Source organism: Saccopteryx leptura, chromosome 2 (assembly GCF_036850995.1).
Source record: "Saccopteryx leptura isolate mSacLep1 chromosome 2, mSacLep1_pri_phased_curated, whole genome shotgun sequence".
NCBI lineage: Eukaryota > Metazoa > Chordata > Mammalia > Chiroptera > Emballonuridae > Saccopteryx > Saccopteryx leptura.
Genome location: NC_089504.1, coordinates 106,571,801 through 106,595,017, shown reverse-complemented (window position 1 = coordinate 106,595,017; position 23,217 = coordinate 106,571,801). Strand labels below are relative to the sequence as shown.

The 23,217-nt window shown below is 37.7% G+C and overlaps 1 protein-coding gene across 2 annotated transcripts in view; it reads left to right on the top strand.

Annotated features, from left to right (window-relative positions):
- PTPRQ (protein tyrosine phosphatase receptor type Q) overlaps nt 1-23,217 on the top strand; it is a 270,501-nt gene that overhangs the window by 10,503 nt on the left and 236,781 nt on the right. For both annotated transcript variants that reach the window (XM_066368486.1, XM_066368485.1), the window contains exons 3-8: nt 9,499-9,759; nt 11,326-11,456; nt 11,637-11,766; nt 13,322-13,472; nt 13,925-14,031; nt 16,706-16,803. In XM_066368486.1, coding sequence (XP_066224583.1) covers nt 9,499-9,759; nt 11,326-11,456; nt 11,637-11,766; nt 13,322-13,472; nt 13,925-14,031; nt 16,706-16,803 — 878 coding nt within the window. The remainder of the gene's footprint in view (nt 1-9,498; nt 9,760-11,325; nt 11,457-11,636; nt 11,767-13,321; nt 13,473-13,924; nt 14,032-16,705; nt 16,804-23,217) is intronic.

The following is a 23,217-nucleotide window of genomic DNA, read 5'->3' as shown; positions in this document are numbered from 1 at the left end:
CTTTTTTCATTGGTAAGTCTTGCCAAGGGTTTGTCAATTTTGTTGGTCTTTTCAAAGAATCAGCTCCTTGTTCTATTCTTTCTATAGTTTTTCTGTTCTCTATTTCATTTATTTCTGCTCTGATTTTAATTATCTCCTTTCTTCGGCTGGTTTTGGGTTGTCTTTGTTCTTCTTTTTCTAGTTCCTTAAGGAGTAAACTTAAGTGGTTCACTTGGGCTCTCTCTTGTTTGTTCATATATGCCTGAAGTGATATGAACTCTCCTCTTATCATTGCTTTTGCTGCATCCCATAGATTCTGATATGTCGTATTGTCATTTTCATTTGTCTGTATATATCTTTTGATCTCTGCACTTATTTCTTATTTGACCCATTCATTTTTTAAAAGTATGTTGTTTAGTTCCCACATTTTTGTGGGATTTTTTTCCTCTATATTGCAGTTGAATTCTAGTTTCAAGGCTTTATGATCAGAAAATATGCTTGGTACAACTTCGATATTTCTGAATTTGCTGATGTTATTTTTGTGGCCCAACATATGGTCAATTCTTGAGAATGATCCATGTACACAGGAGAAAAATGTATACTCAGTCACTTTGGGATGAAGATGTCTATCATATCCAGGTGCTCTAGTGTTTTGTTTAAGGCCACTATATCTTTGTTGATTCTCTGTTTGGATGACCGATCTAGAGCCGTCAGCGGTGTATTGAGGTCTCCAAGTATGATTGTACTTTTGTCAGTCTTTGTTTTAAGGTCAATAAGTAGCTGTCTTATATATTTTGGTGCTCCTTGGTTTGGTGCATATATATTAAGAATTGTTATGTCTTCTTGATTCAGTGTCCCCTTAGCCATTATGAAATGGCCATTTTTGTCTCTGAGTATTTTGCGGTCTTATAGTCAGCATTATCAGATATGAGTGTAGCTACGCCTGCTTTTTTTTGGATGTTATTTGCTTGGAGTATTGTTTTCCAGACTTTCACTTTGAATTTGTTTTTATCCTTGTTACTTAAATGAGTTTCTTGTAGGCAGCATACATTTGCATTTTCTTTTTTAATCCATTCTGCTTCTCTGTACCTTTTTATTGGTGAGTTTAATCCATTTACATTTAGTGTAATTATTGATACTTGTGAGTTCCCTATTGCCATTTTATAGATTGCTTTCTGTTAGTTTTGTGTCTTCTTTTTTTTTGTATTTTTCTGAAGCTGGAAACGGGGAGAGACAGTCAGACAGACTCCCGCATGCACCCGACCGGGATCCACCCGGCACGCCCACCAGAGGCGACGCTCTGCCCACCAGGGCGCTATGCTCTCCCCCTCCAGGGCGTCACTCTGCCGCGACCAGAGCCACTCTAACGCTTGGGGCAGAGGCCAAGGAGCCATCCCCAGCGCCCGGGCCATCTTTGCTCCAATGGAGCCTTGGCTGCGGGAGGGGAAGAGAGAGACAGAGAGGAAGGAGGGGGGCGGTGGAGAAGCAAATGGGCGCTTCTCCTATGTGCCCTGGCCGGGAATCGAACCCGGGTCCCCCACACGCCAGGCCGACGCTCTACCGCTGAGCCAACCGGCCCGGGCATTGTGTCTTGTTTGATCCTTCTCTTTCGGTTTTCTATCTTTTGTTTTTATTTGGTTGTATTCCATGCATCTTTCCTCTGTTGCTATCTTTTTTATATCGTGCTTCTGTGGTGGTTTTTTCAATGGTGGTTACATTTAAGTAATGAAAAGGGTTCCTACGCTGTTCATTGTGGTGCACTATTTTGTGAGTACTTTTGCACTCCATCGTCCTTTGCTTCTGTTACTCTCCATCCTTTCCCCCCCCCCCTTTCTTTTTGTTGTTGTCACAGTTTAAATTTGGCTTTATTGTGTTCTTCTTGGAGCTTTTACTTGTGGCTTTGTTTTTTTTTTTTTTTTTTTTGTTCTTTGTATCTGATTGTAGAACCCCCTTTAGTAATTCCTGGAGTGGGGGTTTTCTGATGATAAATTCCCTCATCTTTTCTGTATCTGTGAATGTTTTTATTTCTCCTTCATATTTGAAGGATAGCTTTGATGGGTATAGTATTCGTGGCTGAAAGTTCCTCTCTTTCAGGACTTTAAATATTGGGGTCCACTCTCTTCTAGCTTGTAGAGTTTCTGTTGAGAAATCAGATGATAATCTAATGGGCCTTCCTTTATATGTTGTATTCTTCTTTTCCCTGGCTGCCTTGAGAATTTTTTCTTTGCCGTTGGTTTGTGCCAATTTCATTATGATATGCCTTGGAGTAGGTTTGTTGGGGTTAAGAAAACTCGAAGTTCTTTTTGCTTCGTGAATTTGAGGCTTTAGTTCTTTCCACAGCCTTGGGAAGTTCTCATCTATTATTTGTTTGAGTATGTTCTCCATTCCATTTTCTCTCTCTTCTCCCTCTGATATACCTATTATTCTTATGTTATTCTTTTTGATGGAGTCAGATAATTCCTGTAAGGCTATCTCATTTTTTTAAATTTTTGAGTCTCTTTCTTCTTCTCTCTGTTGTGCCTCAAGTTGCTTGTCTTCTATTTCACTAATCCTACCTTCTATCTGGCCTGTTCTATTAGCTAAGCTTGTTACCTCAATTTTCAGCTTGTGAATTGAGTTTTTCATCTCTGTTTATTTGTTTTTATAGTTTCAATTTCCTTGGAAATATATTCTATGTGTTCATTGAGTTGTTTTCTGAGCTTCTTAAATTGCCTTTCTGTGTTTTCTTGTATATCTCTGAGTATTTTTAGGATTTCTATTTTAAATTCTCTGTCGTTTAACTCCAAGGTTTCCAATATATTAAATTTTTTCTCCATAGATTTTTCCTCATCTATCTGTGTTACTTCTCTTTCTTTTGTATCCATGATATTCGATTTTCTCTTCTTTAATGGCATCTGAGGGTGGTTTTGTTGATAGTATTAATGAGATTTAATAAAGAGTAAAAAGTTAAAAAAAATAAAAAATCGAAAAGAGTTATTTTTTTTTAAAAATTAATAATTAAATAAAGAAAAATAAATAAAAGAAAAATAAAAAAAAGGAAATTATTCCCTTCTTGTTTTTTCCTCTCCTCTCCTCTCTTCTCCCCTCTTTCTTGAGAAAATCTTGTGGTAAACTGTGAATTATATTGTACTAAATAGAACAAACAATGCCTGTAATGGATGGCCTGAATTGGGGAGAAGTAATAAAGGGGCAAAAAAAAAAAAAAAAGAAAGAAAAAGAAAAAAAGAAAAAAAAAGGGTGTATGGACCCACAAAAAGCAAATAAGGAAAAAATTTGGGTCAAGAATAAAATGATTTGCTTTTTGGTGTTGGTTGACTAAGAGTTTTGATGAGAGGAATAAGAGGGAAACAGGAAAATAGGGGGACAAATTAAAAAATTACTATTGTATTTAGTGGAACAAGAACTAGATAAAATGGAGAGCCAGGGATGGGAGCACTGCTAGTGAGTTAAAAAGGTGAAGTAAAAACCCCCAAAATGCCACAAACATAAGTTTGAGTCCCAGATAAGATAATTTGTTTGTTATTATGGTTTGAATGAGAGGAGACGTAAAGGAGAAAGAAAGAAACTAATATAGAGGGAGAAAAGAAAGAGAGAGAGAGAGAAAAAAAAGAGGGAACCACTAAAAGAAGAAAAAAGAAAAAAGAGGAGAGAGAGAGAGAGAGTTAAGGGTTTTGGAGTGCAACCCTCATAGAGAGAAAGGAAGAGGAAAGAAAAGATAATGGGAGATATCACTCTTATAGGTAGTGTAGTTCAAGGAGAGGAGAGAGTAAAACCGGCAGAGAGTTAAATGACCAAATTGGAGGAAAAAAATCAAGAATGAAGATAAGAGATACAAATGAACAAATATAATAAAATGGGATAGGTTATAAAGTCTGCGGATTATTCTTGATTTTGAGAGGTTATCTTCTTGCTTTTTCTTTTCTCTCCCTCTTCCTGGTCAGTGACTCTGTACCCCGGGTTCTGCCCCTTTAGCACGCTTAGGTAGAGGTTTGCAGTTGATAAGTCTCTATGGCAATGTCATGTATTGTGCTTCAGTCTCATTGGCAGTCAAGGCTCATTAGCATTTATAGGCTCTGACAGTGAGAGAGTCTGTGTTCCTGGAGCCTCTCTCCTAGTCTTTCCTTCCTCAATTAGTAGCCTGATAATCCAGCTATGGGGTTGCTGCTGCCTCTGCCTGGATAGTAAGAGGCTCAAAGAGCTGGCAACTCCCCGTTCTATTCCCACTCAGCACAGGGCTCTGGGTAAGGCTCAGTCAGTCAGAGCTGCTAGCATAATCAGGCGGGGCTTCTGCCCACTCAAAGACCTCTGGCTCTGCCACTCTGTCTGATAACACGGGTGGGCGCCCACTTCTGGGGCGCTTGGAGGAAACTCTCACTCACTATATGTACGCAGACCAGGGTATCAGGCCGGCATTCTCACACTCTGAGTGAAACCCCCGCCCGCACGGAAAAGTTCCAGCATTGGAATCGGCTCTCGCTACCTCCCCGTGCGTGGCTTTTTCAGGGCGCTGGGATGGCCTGGAGATTCCGCTTTTGGCCCACACAAAGGCCTCTGACTCTGCCCCTCTGTGGGATAACACGGGCTCCCACTCCTGAGGTGCTGGGAGGAATCTCTTGCCCACTCTCTGTGCGCGCAGACCAGGATATCAGGCTGGCCGCCTCACAGTTTGAGTGAAACCCCCACCCGCACGGAAAAGTTCCAGTGTTGGAATTGGCTCTCGCTCCCTCCCCATGCGTGGCTTTTTCAGGGCGCTGGGGCGGCCCAGAGATTCTGCTTTCAGCCCACACAAAGGCCTCTGACTCTGCCTCTCTGTGGGATAACACGGGTGCCCACTTCCGGGGCTTTCGAAGGGTTCTCTCGCCCACTATTTGCGCTTGCTGACCGGGAGATCTGGGAAAATGGCTGCCCCGCTTGTCTTTCTTTGTCTGGGTTTGGTGCAAGTGTTAGCTTGTATTGCCTGGGTTGCCGCAGTCACAGTTTTTCCTCGGCTTGGATCTCCGTGCCACAGCCTGGTTCAGCCGTTTGTGCCACGGCCTGGATCTATTCACCCACTTTGTCTGCCTTAGTTTCTATAATTCTCAGTTCACAGTGAAAGCAGCCCTATTTAGGTTAGTGAGGAAGGCGGAGCATTTCTTACTCCCTATTTCCTTCGGGGTTTGATTATATATTTAGCCAATTTTTCGGTCAACCATACCTTCGGGTGTATTGCGAAACATCTGGAGGCTCCAAGGATAGGTTTTTCTGTTTCTGGTTGAAGATCTGTTGCGTTTTGGCGGAGATTTATTGGTATCGCTTCCTACTGCACCATTACTCTGCCTCTTTCTCTTGATAGTGATCTTTTTTGAAGTTTTTTTTCCCAGCTCTATGTATTCAGGTATAAGCACAATTCTTGATTTTGTTTGATTTGAACACTTATTTGTGAAACTGCTGTCCAACATGGAAGCTGAAACATGGATTAACATCTATACATTTTAGGAAGAATAATAGAATATTGGGGTTTGAAGGTAGGGCGGAGATCTTTCTGCCAATCTGATAAGCAGTTCCCAGCATAGTGCCTCTGATCATTTTGTAACGCATGCCTATAATTTTCCTCTGTGATGGGGTTCCGTCTGTCCTCCAGGGCACTGCAGAACAGACCTACTCCCAGAGTCACAGGAGAGGCCATCAAATGTTTGGAAACTGCTGTTGTGTTCCTGGCATCTCTAGTTTCTTTCCTTTTGGTGAATCTCTAGTTTTTTCGAACATTCGACTATTTCTTATATTCCTATTAGCCTTTCTATTCAGTTCTTAAGTTTGATAATCACTTTTGACATCACCAGATTATTTATCATTCATCATTTTTACTTGTCTCAAGATGATAAAACAAATATATATATTAAACTATTCCAGGGTGCAGAGCTAGAGTGAATGCTTTCCATGTATTCTTTTAGCCAATATTTGTTGATAACTGTTACTTACTATGCCCTGTTTTTCTCTCTCCCACACCCTTTGAGGCAATTAAGCATAAAAGGGTATTTTCCTTTTAATGAGCTTTTACAGACATGTAGAAGAAAATAAAATGTACACATCCATTTGTTTTCCTTTCCCCTTTGAAATATCTCTCTGTCTCTCTAAATTATTCTGAAAATAGCTAGCCAGCTTAATTTCCAGTTATTATTAAGTGCCCTGAAACATAAAATATGTCCTTTGGGAGAAGGCAATGCTTCTAGCACAAACCTGGGAACTGAATTGCCTGGGTTAGAATTCCAGCTCCACAGTTACCAGTTTCCATCCTTTGGGAAGTCATTCAAACTTTTTGGTCTTCAGTTTTCTTCTTTTTTAAAATGATAAAGATAAAGATATTATCAACTTTATGAAATGAAAATAATGTAAGGGCTCAGACATCAAGCAAACACTGTGAGTGTGTCTGTTATTGTGGTTTTTCTTTTTCAGTAGGAGAGAGTGGCATCTCTGAGGAGCTGTGGCCATCCTTAATGGGAAGTGAAGCCATTCTGACTGTCCATGCAGTCTCTCTCTGTGGGAGGCACTAACTCTGCCCAGAGCTTCTTGATGGAAGGAGAGCTGTAGGAGCTGGTCTTAGCGTTTTCTTTTTACCTCTTGGTATTGAAAAATAAATTTTAAGGTAGACTGGGTGTCCCTGAGACCTCAGTCTACTTTGTCTGTAATAAAAGCCTTTGAATTTGGTCTAGTTCAGTTTATCTCATATTAAAAAATGCCTCACACAGTGCCCAGTGCTACCACTTCTTCTGAGATGGGTAAGAATAGAAGTCACAGTAACTGGTGGAGACTGATCAGAAGTCCCCAAATTATGTCAATACTTTACTATTATTTTTTTTCAAATGAAATCTTCTCCAGGTTGAGTTTCCAAAGATTCAGGATATAAGTTTGAAGAGAAGAAAGGACTTTGTTCTATTCTACATCTTTCCAGCTTTGGTGAACCCATAGGTTTAATGTGTCATGCATTGATGCCATTGGTTCCATTTCCCCAGACAAGTAAAATGGATGGAAAACACCCCATTTTCCCAATGGTGGGAATATCTCTCACTCCATATACATTTAGCACTTAAACTAGACTATTTAATGCTGGGCCTCCTCTTAGAAAATGTCTTTGGTACCCAAGAACATGGAAATGATTTTTTCCATAACTACACTGGTCACTCATTTCCAATCCCCAGATCTTTTAAGTCCTGCTCAAGACACAGTTAGAAGCTTTTGCAGCCCATTACCCACAGATTCAGATGAATTGGATACTTGTGGGATGACTTTCAAGCCTTAGGAAAACCATATTTTCTTATGAGCTCTGTAACTGAGGAGAGCTGGAAGGAATTTTAAGAGGAAAGTTGCAGAAAAAAAATTTAGTTAAAGACAGAAAAAGATAAGTTAAGATAATATACTGGGAAAGGAAAAACATGTGAAAAGTGCCTTGAAACCTAGTAGTAAACCATATGGACATTTTTTATGGTTAGTGTAGTGAACATTTTCTCATAACCACTAAGGATACAAGCGGCAAGAAAGTTGTATATTGAAGCTAAGTAAGTTGATGGATATATATTGCACAGAGTTCATGTTCTAGAATGATAATTATAGGTGTGTGCTGAACTCCTTTAACACAGTACTGGCTCTCTCTAAAATAGCAGAATCACATTATCAAATATTTCAATTGATTTAGAACAAGTTCCATTGCATAAAACTAGATTTCACCAACAAAACTGAAAAGGTCATCTAATTATTCTCTGTAGGAAAAAAGTAGTTTTTCAGAATATATATTTTAGAAGATATCTACCGGGAAGAAAGACAAGTATAAGGATATCCTGAACAGTATCCCAATAATCTACAGATAGAACTGAGATTAAAAGTTGACCTGAGAAAAAATAATGTGAATAGAAATTGTCTGAGATTTCAAATCTGCGCTAAATAGCACATTAGTAGAATTAGGAAAAATAAAGCTACTTACTAGAGTTCAGAGAGAGTATAAAATGTCCTCCGAGCAGTTGCCAGAACTGTGTTCTTAAAAATGAAATGAAATGTCTGCTCAAAATCCCTCTGCCTATACAGGTTAAAGTCTGACGTTTATAGCATGACACGCAGAGCCTGTCACAAAGCTTGTCCAGCCTCAGAGGTGGCCCTTCTGTGCCTTGTCCTGCTCCCTCACACACACCACGTTGCATTAAACAGCCTGAGCATGTGCCTGGCACAGCTCTAAGCACTTTATGGATAAGCACACCTCTCATTTAACCATCATAATGACCCTGCAAAGTGGATACTAGTTTCTTCCCATTTTAGGGATGAGGAAACCAAAGCGCACACGGACTAAGTACCTTGCCAGAGACACTCTACTGAGAAAGAGCAGAAAGTGCATATCCAAACTCATGATGATGCCATCTTTGGTTTCCATGGCTTGCTTACGTATTCTCTTTACTACCTCTCCCCTTCACACGCACACTCTTTCTGGTAATGTATTATCCTTTAAGACTCAGATAAAAGTTCACCAACTCTGGAAAGCCTCTCCTAATTATTTCTGCTAGAACTAGAATGTCTTACTTTATTCTCAACAGCTTTTGTACATGTCACCAGCTCAGGTTTTGAGACAGAATAGGGACTTGGACCTGGGATTGGGAGAATACTAGGTGGTTAGGAAGCCAAAGTAAGGCCAGATGGCCAGAAGGAATGCTGAATAAGTAGACCTTAAGAATGTACCACCCCTCCACTCCCTACTCAAAAGACACAGAGGAAGTTGATTTTTATCTCCTTTCTAACTTCCAATGTAGACAGTACTGATCAAGGTTTCACTGCTACATGATGTGTCTAGGCTGACGGTAATGATTAGTCAGTCACCTTGTCCCAACAGTGAGGAGCAAACTTAGTTACCAGCTAATGCAGGTGCAGAAGGAAGTCACCTGACCCTGAAATGAAAAATTCTGCAAACCTCCCTTTTTTTAAAACTCATATTTTCATGCAAGCTTGCATTGCTCCCAGCTTAGAAAAGCAGCCAAGCAGAGCCAGCCCCAGCCAGCCCAGAGGACCTTCCTTTCCTCTGTGCTGCCTCCCTTGTGCTTAAGCATAAGCTTAATAAAATCTGTCTGGAAAGTTCTCTGGGGTTTCTACTCTGACCACTTGGGTTTCTAGGTAGTGATATGTGTGTCTATTTACTGAGATCAGAGCTCTTTGAACATAAGAATCTGGCCCTATTTATTTTGAATACTTGTTCTAGTATATAGGTTCTCAAAAGTCTTTGTTTAATAAACAAATAAAAAGATAAATATTTGGAAAGTCTCAAATAATGTTTTTTGAAACTATTATTACAAATCAAATAGTGGAAGTTAATTTTATACTTCTAGTATACATATGGTATGTCAAATATTCACCTTGTTTCTCTGGCAGATGCTGACATAGTAAACATAAGTTTAGCACATAGACATGTAATATTATCAGATTCTAGCACATGCCAGACAAAATATAGGAAAATATGCTTGGCATTTGAAAAAATACTAATTATAAATCTCTCTTTTTATCTTTCAGAGCCCAAACCTGTCCAAATTGTTATTCCTTATAAAAGTTATAGTACCTCTGTAATCTTATTTGTTCAAACACCTGATATTGGAGTGTTTGATGGCATACATATTGTAATTGAAGGAGGACCAAACATAACCATGCCTCTAAAACATGACAATAAAATAACTGTTGACAATTTAACCCCAGGCACAGAATATAATTTCTTTCTTTCCATCATCAGTGGGACTAAATTAAGTGATGTATATTATGTGCCTGCAGTAAAAACATGTAAGTATTTTAGGACTTGCATAAGCTCTATCTTGATTTTGATTTTGTGTATTATTTCAAATTAGTTGGCTACATTCATTGTGATGAAATAGTTTTCAAAGATCTTTTAGAATAATTGCAAATACCTCACTACTAACCCTAATCTTTTATTTCCCAATAGATAAGTAGATAGAGTTAGCCTTGTGTAAAATTGAGGTCAGGGATTTTTAAATCCATTAACAAAAAACATGCTTGCATATTAATCAGAGCTTTCAATGACTTAATCCAAAAGTGAGGAATGTAATTTTAGGCAGATTGTGAAACCTAAATTACACTTTTTAAAAGTGTCTCCCAAAGTACAATATCTAAGTGTGTTTGCTCTGCCCATGCTGCCATTCATCTGAAAAAAGAGCTAGTGCATATTTTCCTTACCTCTTTGAATACTTACCATTAATACATGCTATATTTGTTTACACCAATACTTACATTTTGATATTCATATTGATTTTGATCTAGCTTTGTAAAAGTCACTCAAAAATTTTACAAGTATTAATTTTGAACATTTGAGATATGTGTAAATTATCTAAGCTCTCCATCTAGTAAATGTAGAAATGAACAGTACAGAATAATAATGCCATAGAGCTGTCACACGGATTCCTAAAAACATTACAATTTTGACTATACCATGTCCAGGTTCTTTAAGATTTGCTCTTTCTGTCTATAAATCATCACATATATCATTACTACCATGTGTCTTCTTTCTCCCAAATTCTAATCATTTCATTATTGTTTAAATTTAAATTTTTTATAAAATACTCCCAAACTGATGTCATAAATTACATTATTCCAACAGTGTCTTAACATATTTATAATCAGGTCAGCGTATATTTTATTTTTGCTTGCAATTTTTATATACCTTTAATATTAGCATTCTCTGCCTCTCTTCTTTATAGTACAAATCATCATGAGTAGTATTGTCTTTGAAAATAATTAGAACTTGATCATCTAAATATATCAGTATTATGACATCAAGCATCAAAATATATCAATATAGAAGATCATAGTTTAGAGCTGCCAGTTTTTCTGGAATAGTTTCTTTTTTTTATGCTAGATGAAACTTTAAAATGAGAAAAAGAACTATAAAAGCTCTGCAGATACAAATTTATTTTTAGCGTCAGCTAATATTTGGGACAAAGAGAACTCTTTTACTTTTTTAGACTTCATATTTTTCTTTCTGTTGTCTTTTCAGTTTATGCTAATATTTCCAGAAAGCTTTCATCTCTTTTGAATATTGTGCATTTATTTGCTCCTGTGAATTTGCTCCTCTGTAGTTTTCGCTGCAGTATCCAAATTTGCTGCCTATGTTGGTGTTTACAATGACTCTGAGTATTGCAACTAATTAGCATATTTCATACACTGTCGTTGTATGTATAAATAACTTTTCAGTTAGTATATCTAGTTAATTAATAAGCTTTATTGTTCTTTTTTTTACATTGTGTTTTATTCTCTCCTTTTAAAGGGATAAATTAATAGAAAAACTCAGAAAACATCCAAGAAGAATTTAAATGTGTTATGTGTTTTGCATAGGTTTGGAAGCACCATCCAATATCCTTGAGGGCAAAGTGACAGACTCTTCCATAGAAATTCTCTGGACTCGAGCTGATGGGAATTTTCAGCATTATGAAATCACATGCATAAACTGTGCTGCCGCTTTCGTGGTGCGTGATAAAAGGCTCTTGGAGGAATTAAACTTGAGTCTTTCATGCTGAATCCAATATTACTGCATTTTTACATGAGATAGCAGTGCAGTGAAATAGCCCCCAAGCTTTCTTGCTCATGTTTGGTGGTGGAGCACTTCTTAAATGAAAATTTGCTAATGTATTAGTTTGGATTTATAGGTCCAGAAGGTGGTGCATGAAGTGGCAACATTCTCTGACCTGGAGCCAGCCAGAGTATACACCTTTTCAATTCGTACTGAACAAGAAGGTTTTAAAGACAGCACTCCTAACATAAAAGAAATACAAACAGGTACAGCCGTGGACACATGCTAGGTCTTATTCAGGGTTCAAGTATTTATCTATATATTTTAAGGAAGATCTAGTAAAGAGTATATTTTTCCTGGATTTTTTTTTTATGGGTTGGCTGTGTCCTCTCTTGTCCTTTTGTCTGTTTCCCCTTATATGGGTTAGCACAACCTCAACTTTGTGTGCATTGTTATATAACGGGGTGACTAATTGCCGGAGGTCTGGTCAACTTCTCTATTTCTGATTTAATTTCTCCATTGTTTGGTTAGAGAAATTAAGTGCCATCTCCCCAGGGATAGCAGCTTGTCCTCAATTGCAGATGTAATTTATTCCATGGTAGTCATATGGAATAAAGGAAGATTGGGAAGGATGTATACGAAATGTACGTTTTCATACCTAGGTGAAGTAAAATTGTCAACTGGTCTACTGAAATAACTATTTTGGTTTTCTTGACACTAAAATCTCTCTCTCTCTCTCTCTCTCTCTCTCTATATATATATATATATATATATATATATATATATATATATATATATAAATCTATATATATAATCCATATATTTAGATACTGATCATGTATGGTATTCTTTTACTGTTAAAACAAGGAATGGAATGGAGGGAAATATCTAGGCAATTTTGTTTCTTTCTTATACATGGAAGAATTTTGGAGAGGAAAGAAATATAGATTATATACTATTTTTTTTTTATTCAGTGAGAAGTGGGAAGGCAGAGAGACAGACTCCCACATGTGCCTCAACTGGGATCCACGTGCAAGTCCTCTATGGGATGATGCTCTGCCCATCTGGGGCACTTGCTTTATTGCTCAGCAACTGAGCTGTTTCAGCACCCAAGGCAGAGGCAATGGAGCCATCCCTAGTGCCTGGGGCCAACTCGTTCCAACCAAGTCATGGTTGCAGGAGGAGAAGAAAGTGTTAGAGAGGGAGGGAGGGGAGAGAGAGAGAGAGAGAGAGAGAGAGAGAGAAGGAAGAGGTGGAGGAGTGGAGAAGCAGATGGGTGCTTCTTCAGTGTGCCCTGACCAGGAATCAAACCTAGGACATCCACACGCTGCCCCGATGCTCTACCACTGAGCAAGCTGGCCAGAGCAATTATATACTCTTTAATTTAACTTTTTTCCTTGGAAAAGAAGGGAAACATTTGATATTTAGATTGCAATTAACTTTCCTAATGATTAACCTTGTTATTTTGGGGGATTTAATTAGAATTTCTAAAAATCATTATTTCTGAGGGTGGTGATTGTACAAAATCAAGATATAATCTCTCTCTACATTTTAGAGTCAAGGCAAATATTGAGTACAATACCACTGGGATATCTATCAGTTTTATTTCAAAGTGTAAAATGATCCTTGCTGGGTTTCTTTTTTCCCCCTCTTTTGACTTTTAACTGTTCATATCTACTTTGAAAAAGAAGAGGAATGTCTTGACTATCCTCAGAGTTTGAAGAAAGTCAAAGGAATCCTGACAGTTTTTCAGGATTGTTTTAAGGCAGGTGCTTAGTGTGGTAGCAAATGTTATTCCATGTATATGTCTCAATGCCACAGCTCCAAGTGCAGTTGAATTTCTGAACCACAGTAGAAATTCGGATACAGTGACTGTTAGCTGGCCTTCACCTAGAAGTCTTCTGGATGGATACATTATCTCAATATCTAGTGAAGGCTTACTGAAAGAAAAAATCCTGTCTTCCACAAAAAGGTATGATAATATTGAAAAAAATTATGTCAAGTTGCATGGAATGCCAAATTATCATTTTTATATATTTTATAAAGTTATGTAAGTGGTTTAATATAATCAAAAATTACAAAATTTTACAGGACAACTTTTTGGACTATTGTGTCATTAGAATGAATATTTGATATATAGTGCCAAATTTATTTCTGCAAAGAAATAATAATGAATTATTTCAGAATATTGTCATGCGTGGATGTATAATACACACTCTTGAATATATATAAAATTCCTCTATGTTAGAAACTATGATTTCTAATTAGCCATTTGTGTTTAAGCATAGCAAATTGTTTCCATGATAGAAAATAAAAACAAAACTTATATATATATAATTCTTTCTTCAGGTAGTGTGAGAAGATAGAGTTTTCCAAATGTTTCTGAGCTAAATATCTTAAAATGTGACTTTTATTACTGTGTAGGGTGTTCACATTTGATAGCCTTTCTCCAGGGACTGACTTTTCCATTAGTGTTGTAACTACCAAGGGACTGAAGAGAAGCCATCCTACTGTCCTCATGGTCAGCACTTGTAAGTTTATTTTATATTTAATTCACTTATCATGGGTAAAAATAAAGGGAATATTTGTGTTTAAAGCCAACATCTAATTTAAGATGAATGAATTTGGAAGTAGTCTATGACATGCTTGAAAGGAGGAAGCACTTCATTTATATGGAGAAAGCCCAAGTTATGGTCCTGCCTCAGTCACTGATTAGTTATGTTACCTTGGGCAAAATGAATATGGTCTCATTTAGAAAGTGAGAATAATTATTCTTTCTAGGTTTAAAATCCTATTACTAACATGAAATTTAAAGTTCTCAGTAAACTTATTTAGTTTAAGGTACTCTACAACTCTAGGGCACTCTCATTATGAAATACTTAGGATATTTTTTTTAACATTTTAACCATATCTATAAAATACTATGAAAAACAAAACTTTGTAATATGATAACAACAGGTGGGCCTTCATTTTCAGTTGCATTATTTGGGCTCAGTTTGCCTCTTCTGACCTTATTGGCATTGCTTACATGTATGAACATATTCAGACATTCCAAAGAGCCCTGTCATTTGTCGGTCAGTTGCATGAATATGTGCTCAAGTACCAATACCCCAGGGGTATGAGAGGAGGCAGCTTAATTTCAGAATTTGCCATGTGGAGGAAGGGAAAGCCCTGGGAAATGCAGCAGCAGTCAAAACAATTCTTGTAAAATAAACTAATACATTTGAGCACTTATATATCAACATGGTGTGTACTTAAATTACCACATTGAATCTCACCAGATTCCCTAAAATGTAGGGTAAGACTCAGAGGCGTTCATAACTCATAATTTAAGGTGAGTCTTAACCCAGGTATATAACTTTACAACTGATAAGACACTGTCTCTCATAAAGAGACCATCCTTAAAAAAAATCAGAAATAAGTGAGAAATGGCTTCATTTATTCAAATGATAGCTCATTATCTTAAATATGTGAACTCTTCTTAGACTGCTGCTTAGATTTGGGTTGTGTCATTATAGGTCACCATCATCATTGCCATCATCACCATCATTGTTGTTTCATGACATTGAGTGTTTTTTCTTTGTCAGGCACCTTGCTAAGCATTTTTAAATGATTTATATCACCTAATTCTCAATGATAACCTTTATCCTCTTTTTTTATTTTTTTATTTTATTTTTTTACAGAGACAGAGAGAGAGTCAGAGTGAGGGATAGACAGGGACAGACAGACAGGAACGGAGAGATGAGAAGCATCAATTATTAGTTTTTTCGTTGTGCATTGCGACACCTTAGTTGTTCATTGATTGCTTTCTCATATGTGCCTTGACCACGGGCCTTCAGCAGACCGAGTAACCCCTTGCTGGAGCCAGGGACCTTAGGTCCAAGCTGGTGAATTTTTGCTCAAACCAGATGAGCCCACGCTCAAGCTGGCGACCTCAGTCAGGGTCTCGAACCTGGGCCTTCCACATCCCAGTCTGACGCTCTATCCACTGTGCCACTGCCTGGTCAGGCACCTTTATCCTCTTAATCATAATGAGATGCATATTTTTATATTTTTTACAAATGTGGAAACCGAGGATTAGAGAATTTCCGTAGCTAATACAAGGTGACAGAGATCTGAACCCACCTTTCCCTGACATCGAGTTCTGTACTTGTAGAAGAGCAAATATGTTATAGGAAGGACTGACTCGACCCATTCTCGGTTCTGTAACTTTGTACAAATCATTATTCTATTTGGACCTCAAGTTCCTCATTTCTATATGTTTAATCATATTTTCTTTATTTTTAGAGGTTCTTGCTTTGGTTTTGTTTTCCCAGACAAGGCTGGTAACCTTTCTTTTCACCCTTCCTACTTTAAATTTCACTTTGTCTTCTACTGTATATATATTTTTGGGTTTTTTTTTTACCTCCCTTTCTTTGAAAGTCACCTCAAATCCATTTAGAAGTAGATGGAATATTAAAAATGTATAAAATAGAGCTAAAGCGTATTATGGGAATGGGGGAGATAATAAATTAATTTCAGTAGGAAAAGAATATGCATCAGAAAAAAACGGAATAGAAAGGATTATGAATCAGTGAGATAGTTTTAATTCTGAGCTGAATTCTAATAAACTTAAATCAATATGTAAGAAGGAACAAAAGTCTCATGCAAAATTTGAATTTGGAGATGAAATTATTCCAACAATATGTTAATACTACATTTCCTCCAGTTAAGAAAAGCAATGCAGCATTTTAATTTGAAATAAAAATTAGAATTAAAGACATATTGCTGATTAGAAAAATGTTTCTAGAATCTTCTCATATAAAATGCTTAAAGCAGAAAGGAACTTGTGAACTTGAGGATGGATAATAGATATATCTTTCACTATATACAGTGTCATAAAATTTTAAGTTAAAAATCCCAATTGTAAGAACTGCATACTGAATTCTGCTATGAGAAAAATAAATGTGAAAATTCATAGTTCATATAATTTTACTGTGGAAAAGAGGTTTTCTAGAACATTCCTTTTTTCTTTTCATTATAGAGATGAGACTGAGACTCAGGATAAATAGTTTGGACAAGATAACATACTAAAAATGCTAGAAAAACCTAGGTATTCTGTCTTTTATAGTGTGACAGTCTAAGGTTATCAGTCTATTATAGATAACATTCTGTTCGAACTTGTTTTTAAAGATATCAATTTTGTGTCTTATTTTATTGCCCTAGATCCAGACCCACCATCAGATTTGCTGATTTTGGGGCAGGAAGAAAATACAATATATTTGTCTTGGAAACTCCCACAAGGAGGTTTTGAAAAGTTTCAGGTAAAGAACAGTGCTGCTGTCATACACCTTGATGTTTATTGAGGTCTCCGTTTCCTTCCTTCTTTTTGTCCTTCGTTTTACATGAGTGGTTTTAGAGATTTTAATAGCACTCATTTAATATAAGATTTTCCTTCGAAATAGCTCTTCTATTTACTGCTTTAAAAGTACAAAGTTGTCAGGGGAGGTGTTCAAATGTCCATCAGACCTGCTACTTGACTTTAAATGAGTTTGGATTTTCGAGATAGGCGTTTGCATTCGTAGTACAAAAAAGTGACGGAAGGAATGAGGGTGCTGGAGGACAGTGCTTCCGTGACAGCACTGGCCAGACAGCCATTCCAGAGTTAAAGCTGGGTGCTGTGTGGCAGGCTGCCTCTCATCCTTGTCCTACACATGTATGTAGTTAAGATTGGAGACTTCTAGCCCAGAGGGTAGGAGAGGAAGCTGAACAGAAGAGACAGTTTCCAACTATGTCTGCACGACAAATGCCTCCATTAGTATCACTTTTTGTTGTTAATATGTAACCTGGAATCACATAAGGACATATTGTACACGCCCTACGTTGGATGGTTTGCAGAGGGAGTAAGCTTCCAGGGATAGCATTAGTGCTTCGCACTCTATGAGGGCAAAACACTTTTCCGTACTTACATTGTAGTAGGAAATGGTAATTTTAGTTTTAAATAACAGAAAACAACAGTAACAGTTTAAGCAATAGGGAAACATGTATTGTATTAATGAGTGTGCCTCGTGGAGATTAAGGGAAAACATATAACTGGGTGTTGGGAAGAACTGGAATATAATATTTTAAGCCCGTTGAGAATCCAGGCCTTAGGTTTCTTTTGTTTGTTTTTGTTTTTTCCTGATGAACAATTTTCTCTGTTAAGTAACCTATGTGGTGACTGGAAGAGTGCCGCACACAATTTCCAGCCACAGAGAAGAAAAGATTCTCCCTCTATACCTAAGGAAGGGATTGTGATGATTCTGAATGGGATTAGACACCCAGTTCAGTTCCTGTCAACAGTGGTTGTAGGTCCCATGTCATGTTAAAATGGTGGCCACAGGTCTGTGAGTGACAAGTGAGGTAAAACAATCGTTAGAATTTGGGCAGATACAATAAAAAGTGTTTCCTTTAAATAAAAAGTAACATAAAATTTAATAATTTATAAAATCAATGCAGTCTAAAAGGAACCAGAGCAAAAAATATTGTGAGGCACTTGAAATAAATTAGTACACCTGAGTTTTATATTTGAGTTTGAATTTTGTAACAACAAGGTGAATATGAGAAACAAGGTATTGGTCATTTTTTGACAAAAGAATCCACATTTTTACAGTACCTTCCATGAAAGACAAAGAGGGATGTGGTAGTCATAATAATGGTTTTCACCCACAGGTTATCTCCTGGAATCTGAAATATAGATATTATATGTATATTATATGATATGGCAAAGGGAAATGAAGGTAGCAGGTGGAATTAAGTTTGCTAATTAGAAAGTTTTAAAATAGGGAGATTACCATTTATCTGGGTGATGCAGTGTAATTAGAAGGATTTTTCTTTGTGTGTGTGTGACAGAGACAGAGCGAGACAGAGAGAGAGACAGATAGGTCCAGACAGACAGGAAGGGAGAGAGATGAGAAGCAGCAATTTTTTGTTGCGGCACCTTAGTTGTTCATTGATTGCTTTCTCATAAGTGCCTTAACCGGGGGGGGGGGGGGGTGTGTTACAGCAGAGCAAATGACCCCTTGCTCAAGCCAGCAACCTTGGGCTCAAGCTGGTGAGCCTTGCTCAAACCTGATGAGCCTGCGCTCAAGCTGGTGATCTCAGGGTTTCAAACCTGGGTCCTCTGTGTCCCAGTCCAATGCTCTATCCACTATGCCACCGCCTGGTCAGGCAGAAGGATCTTAAATGTGTAAGAGGGAAGCCACGTGACAAGGATGGAAGGAGACTGTAAACCAAAGGTGGGGAGTATGTCGAAGCTGGGAAATGTTTCTGTTTTTCTGGATGGGTGTTGAGATAGTATTGTCAATGCTTTATGATTAACTTATCAAAACAGTATATCTTAAGAATCTATATAATGAAAAGGTAAGGACTTTGAAGGTGTCTGATAATTTTAGTATTCTAGACTAGCTCTTAACCACAATTTGATAGTAGTCAATTAATGGTTGAATTTTTTAGGAAGCAAGTATTAAGGAAAAAAGTCCTTACAAATCCAAAGAGATTTGATTTGTAAGGTAGTGAAATACTGTTCTCTTCCAACAGCATATGTTCTCTCCATGGTTTTTTTTTACAGTTCCTCAAGACCTGCTCTGATATTCCTCCATCAAAGCTTCCTCTCATACTAGAAATTTTAGTATCATCCCTTGACTACTATCTTTCCTTTATGTCTAGATTTACTTGTTCACTGAATTGTAGCGATTCTAACTTAGAATGATTGTAGAAATCCTTCCTTTCCTTTCCATCTCCGTTTTATATGCCTTGGTTCAGGCTCTTACCATTGTTGTTGGTTCCCGCTTACCTGCAGGATCAAGCCAACTTTTAGAATGATTCTTTTTTTTTTTTTTTTTTTTTCATTTTTCTGAAGCTGGAAACAGGGAGAGACAGTCAGACAGACTCCCGCATGCGCCTGACCGGGATCCACCCGGCACGCCCACCAGGGGCGACGCTCTGCCCACCAGGGGGCGATGCTCTGCCCATCCTGGGCATCGCCATGTTGCTACCAGAGCCACTCTAGCGCCTGAGGCATAGGCCACAGAGCCATCCCCAGCGCCCGGGCCATCTTTGCTCCAATGGAGCCTTGGCTGCGGGAGGGGAAGAGAGAGACAAAGAGGAAGGAGAGGGGGAGGGGTGGAGAAGCAGATGGGCGCTTCTCCTGTGTGCCCTGGCCGGGAATCGAACCCGGGTCCTCCGCACGCTAGGCCGACGCTCTACCGCTGAACCAACCGGCCAGGGCTAGAATGATTCTAAATCTGTTGAACCATCATGTATTTACCTTTCTCTTCTCTCATCTTAAATTCCAAACTCATTGTAAATATATTAGGCATCTTACAGTTTCTTTTTCTTTTTGTAGTACACACCTCTTTGAGATTTATCTGTGCAGTTTTCTTTCCTCCCTAAAATATCATTTATGCATGCTTCACTCTACCCATTTTTAAGTGGGGAGATGGCTTTCCAAGCTATTTCCAAAAATAGTAACTTACTCTCTTCTCTGACCCACACAACTTTATTTTTATGTTTTTGTCATGGCATTTTTATAATACACTTGTTTTGATGTCTGGTCATAAACAAGCATGATTGCCCACCAGAAATGTTTTGGGTGTCAAGGGATTTGACACAACACACTATGACAAAGAATAAATTGAATTGGGTTTTCACAACACTTTGAGAATTCCTAGGAGGGGACAGGCTCATGTAGGGGGTGCCATGAGAAAGGAAGCAAATGGAATGGAAAAAAAAAGGTTGGCTTTTAGATTTTATTGTGGAGAGATTGTGGAGCTGGTGTAGGGGCTTCCTGGAAGGACTAGAGGCTATGCTGTTAGAAATGTACCTGAAGCTTAGAGGCAGAGGGAGCTAGGGCCCTTCTTATCTTGGTTGTTCGGATGTGGGGTAGGTTGGGAAGAGAAGCAGGGATCTAACAGTTGTCAACTCTCAAACATAAAAAATGGAGCTCATTATTTTTAATTACAGTAGTTTTATATAATTATCTGTAGTTTAAAATTAGGAGAAATAAGGTGGGGGGTTGTTTGCTTGTTTGTGTCTTAAAAGATGAGGGTATGCCTTCATTATGTGTGCCTTCAGGCTGAGTTGAAAAATTCCCAGAACAGAAACAATTTCATTGTCAACCAATTCAGTGTTTAATATTAAAAAAGTTTACTCCTTCAACAAAAAATTAGTGTTTTTGCAATGTTTACTTATAGTCTAGAAGTAGTGCAGCTATTAGAAGGATAGTTACTTGACTAACATCTCAATAAAGACTGGAGGAGGTAAGATCAAGTCTCCCGAATTCTCTAAAACAAAAGGAAGGAGAGTGCTATGTATTAAGGTCTGGTTTATTCACCAAGGCAAAATTTTCAAAAATTGTCTTAAGTAAAATCTTGAGTCACCAAGTATTGTCAGTTCCACCACGGAAGTATAAATTCCACTTGGTTCTTATAGGGTCCTCAGAAAACCAAACTATCTAAAAGCTTTCTACCTGTGTGAAATGATGGAGTCAGTGTGTCATGCAAGGTTATTAAAGTCTATGTCATTAACAGCATGAGAACATAAGTATCATATTTCTTATGAGATTGGGACATCAATTTCAATCTTTTTTTTCTGCAGAAGAGGAAAAAAGATCTTAGTGATATACTTATGCAAAATATTCTGATAATAAATTTTCTTTTATAGGGGCCTGATTAGGCAGTGGCACAGTGGATAGAGCATCAGCCTAGGATGCTGAGGACCTAGAGTAAAAACCCTGAGGTCGATGGTTTGAGTACGGGGTCACTGGCTTGAGCATGGGATCATAGACATGACCCCATGGTCTCTGGATTGAGCCCAAAGGTTGCTGGCTTGAAGCCCAAGGTTGCTGGTTTGAGCCCAAGGTCATTGGCTTGAGCAATGGGGTCACTGGCTTGGCTGAAGCCCCCCACCCTGGGTCAAGGCACGTATGAGAAAGCAATCAATGAATAACTAAGGTGCCCCAATGACAAGTTGATGCTTCTCATCTCCCTTCCTTCCTGTCTGTCTGTCCCTCTCTCTCTCTCTCACTAAAAAAAAGAAAGAGAATTTATAATAGAGTTTTCTTTATACAACAGAAATCCTTATTTTGTTTTGCCCAGCATTCTGAGAGTTCAAAAAATAATGAACATTTATTAGTATGGACAAACTGTGAAATTCATTTATACACTGAATATTTGTTCTAGTTAGTAATCCTTGGAAAGTATTAGATTACTGATTTTCTTTTTCATGAGCAATGTCAGTACAAAAATATTTATATCTTTAAAAAAAATCTCAGAATTGTAATGGAACTGAAGGTATAACCTATTCAAAGCATAAAAATAAATATTAGCTTCATTATTTAAAACCTAAGAAAATTCATTGTCAACTTGGAAAAAACTCAAATAGTTGACATAGAATAGTCATAGAAGTTTGCCATTTCCTTTCTCACATATTTTTATGAACTCTGCGTGATGTTATAGACAAGCACTTTCCAATAGTAATGTAATGTGAACCATGAATGAAAGTCATATGTGTAATTTTAAATTTTCTAATAGAGATAGTAAAAAAAGTTAAAAAAGAAACAAGGAAAATTAGTTTTAGTAATGTATTTTATTTACCCCAACATATTTAAAATAACAAGTAAATAGTATATAAAATATTAATGAGATATTTTACATTATTCTTTCTACTATTAAAAATCTAGTGTCTGTTTTATATTTTTCAAAAATCTCACTCAGACTGGACACCTTTGAAGTGCTCAATAGCCATATGTGAGGAGGGGCTATAATATTGGACTGCACAGTTACCGAGAGTTACTACTGTCATCTGCATTTAAAGATAAGGTGGAAGACGGAAAAAATTGGCCCATCAGTGCCCAGCTCAAATTCTTCTTCTTTCTGAAGCCTTCTCCAATCCCATCATCAGAGAATAACATTTCCTTGCACAAAGCTTTTATGAAACTTCTGTTTAATCTTTTCTGTGTTACTTTTAACATGCTGTCTTGTGTTGCTGTTGTTGATGCACTTGTGCTAACATTGCCACTTTCTTGAAGAACATTGTAGCTCTCCTTAGGGGTAGAATTCCAAAGTTATTATATACTAAACAAAGCAGCATTTCCTTTTATTGTCCATTGTTTCTGTCTCCTACAACTCATGCACTAGCTTTCTACAGTGTATCCGTAAAGTCATGGTGCACTTTTGACTGGTCACAGGAAAGGAACAAAAGATGATAGAAATGTGAAATCTGCACCAAATAAAAGGAAAACCCTCCCAGTTTCTGTAGGATGATGTGGCAGCGCAGATGATGATATAACACCGTGTATACAGTGGAGCAGCCCACGGCCATGCCAGTCAAGATGTGGACAGTACAGAGGAAAGTTCAGTGTGTTCTGTGGCTCGCTAAATTCGAATCCATGACCAAAGTGCAACGTGAATATTGGCGTGTTTATAATAAAGCACAACCACATAGGAATAACATTACTTGGTGGGATAAGCAGTTGAAGGAAACCGGCAGTTTGGTGGAGAAGCTTTGTTCTGGTAGGCCATCAGTCAGTGATGAGTCTGTAGAGGCTATATGGTATAGCAAGCTAAGGAGCCCTAAAAAATCTGTGCGTGAGCCCACATCAAACTGCACTGAATAGGTATGAAACTGGGAGAGTTTTCCTTTTATTTGGTGCAGATTTTACATTTCTATCATCTTTTGTTGCTTTCCTGTGACCAGTC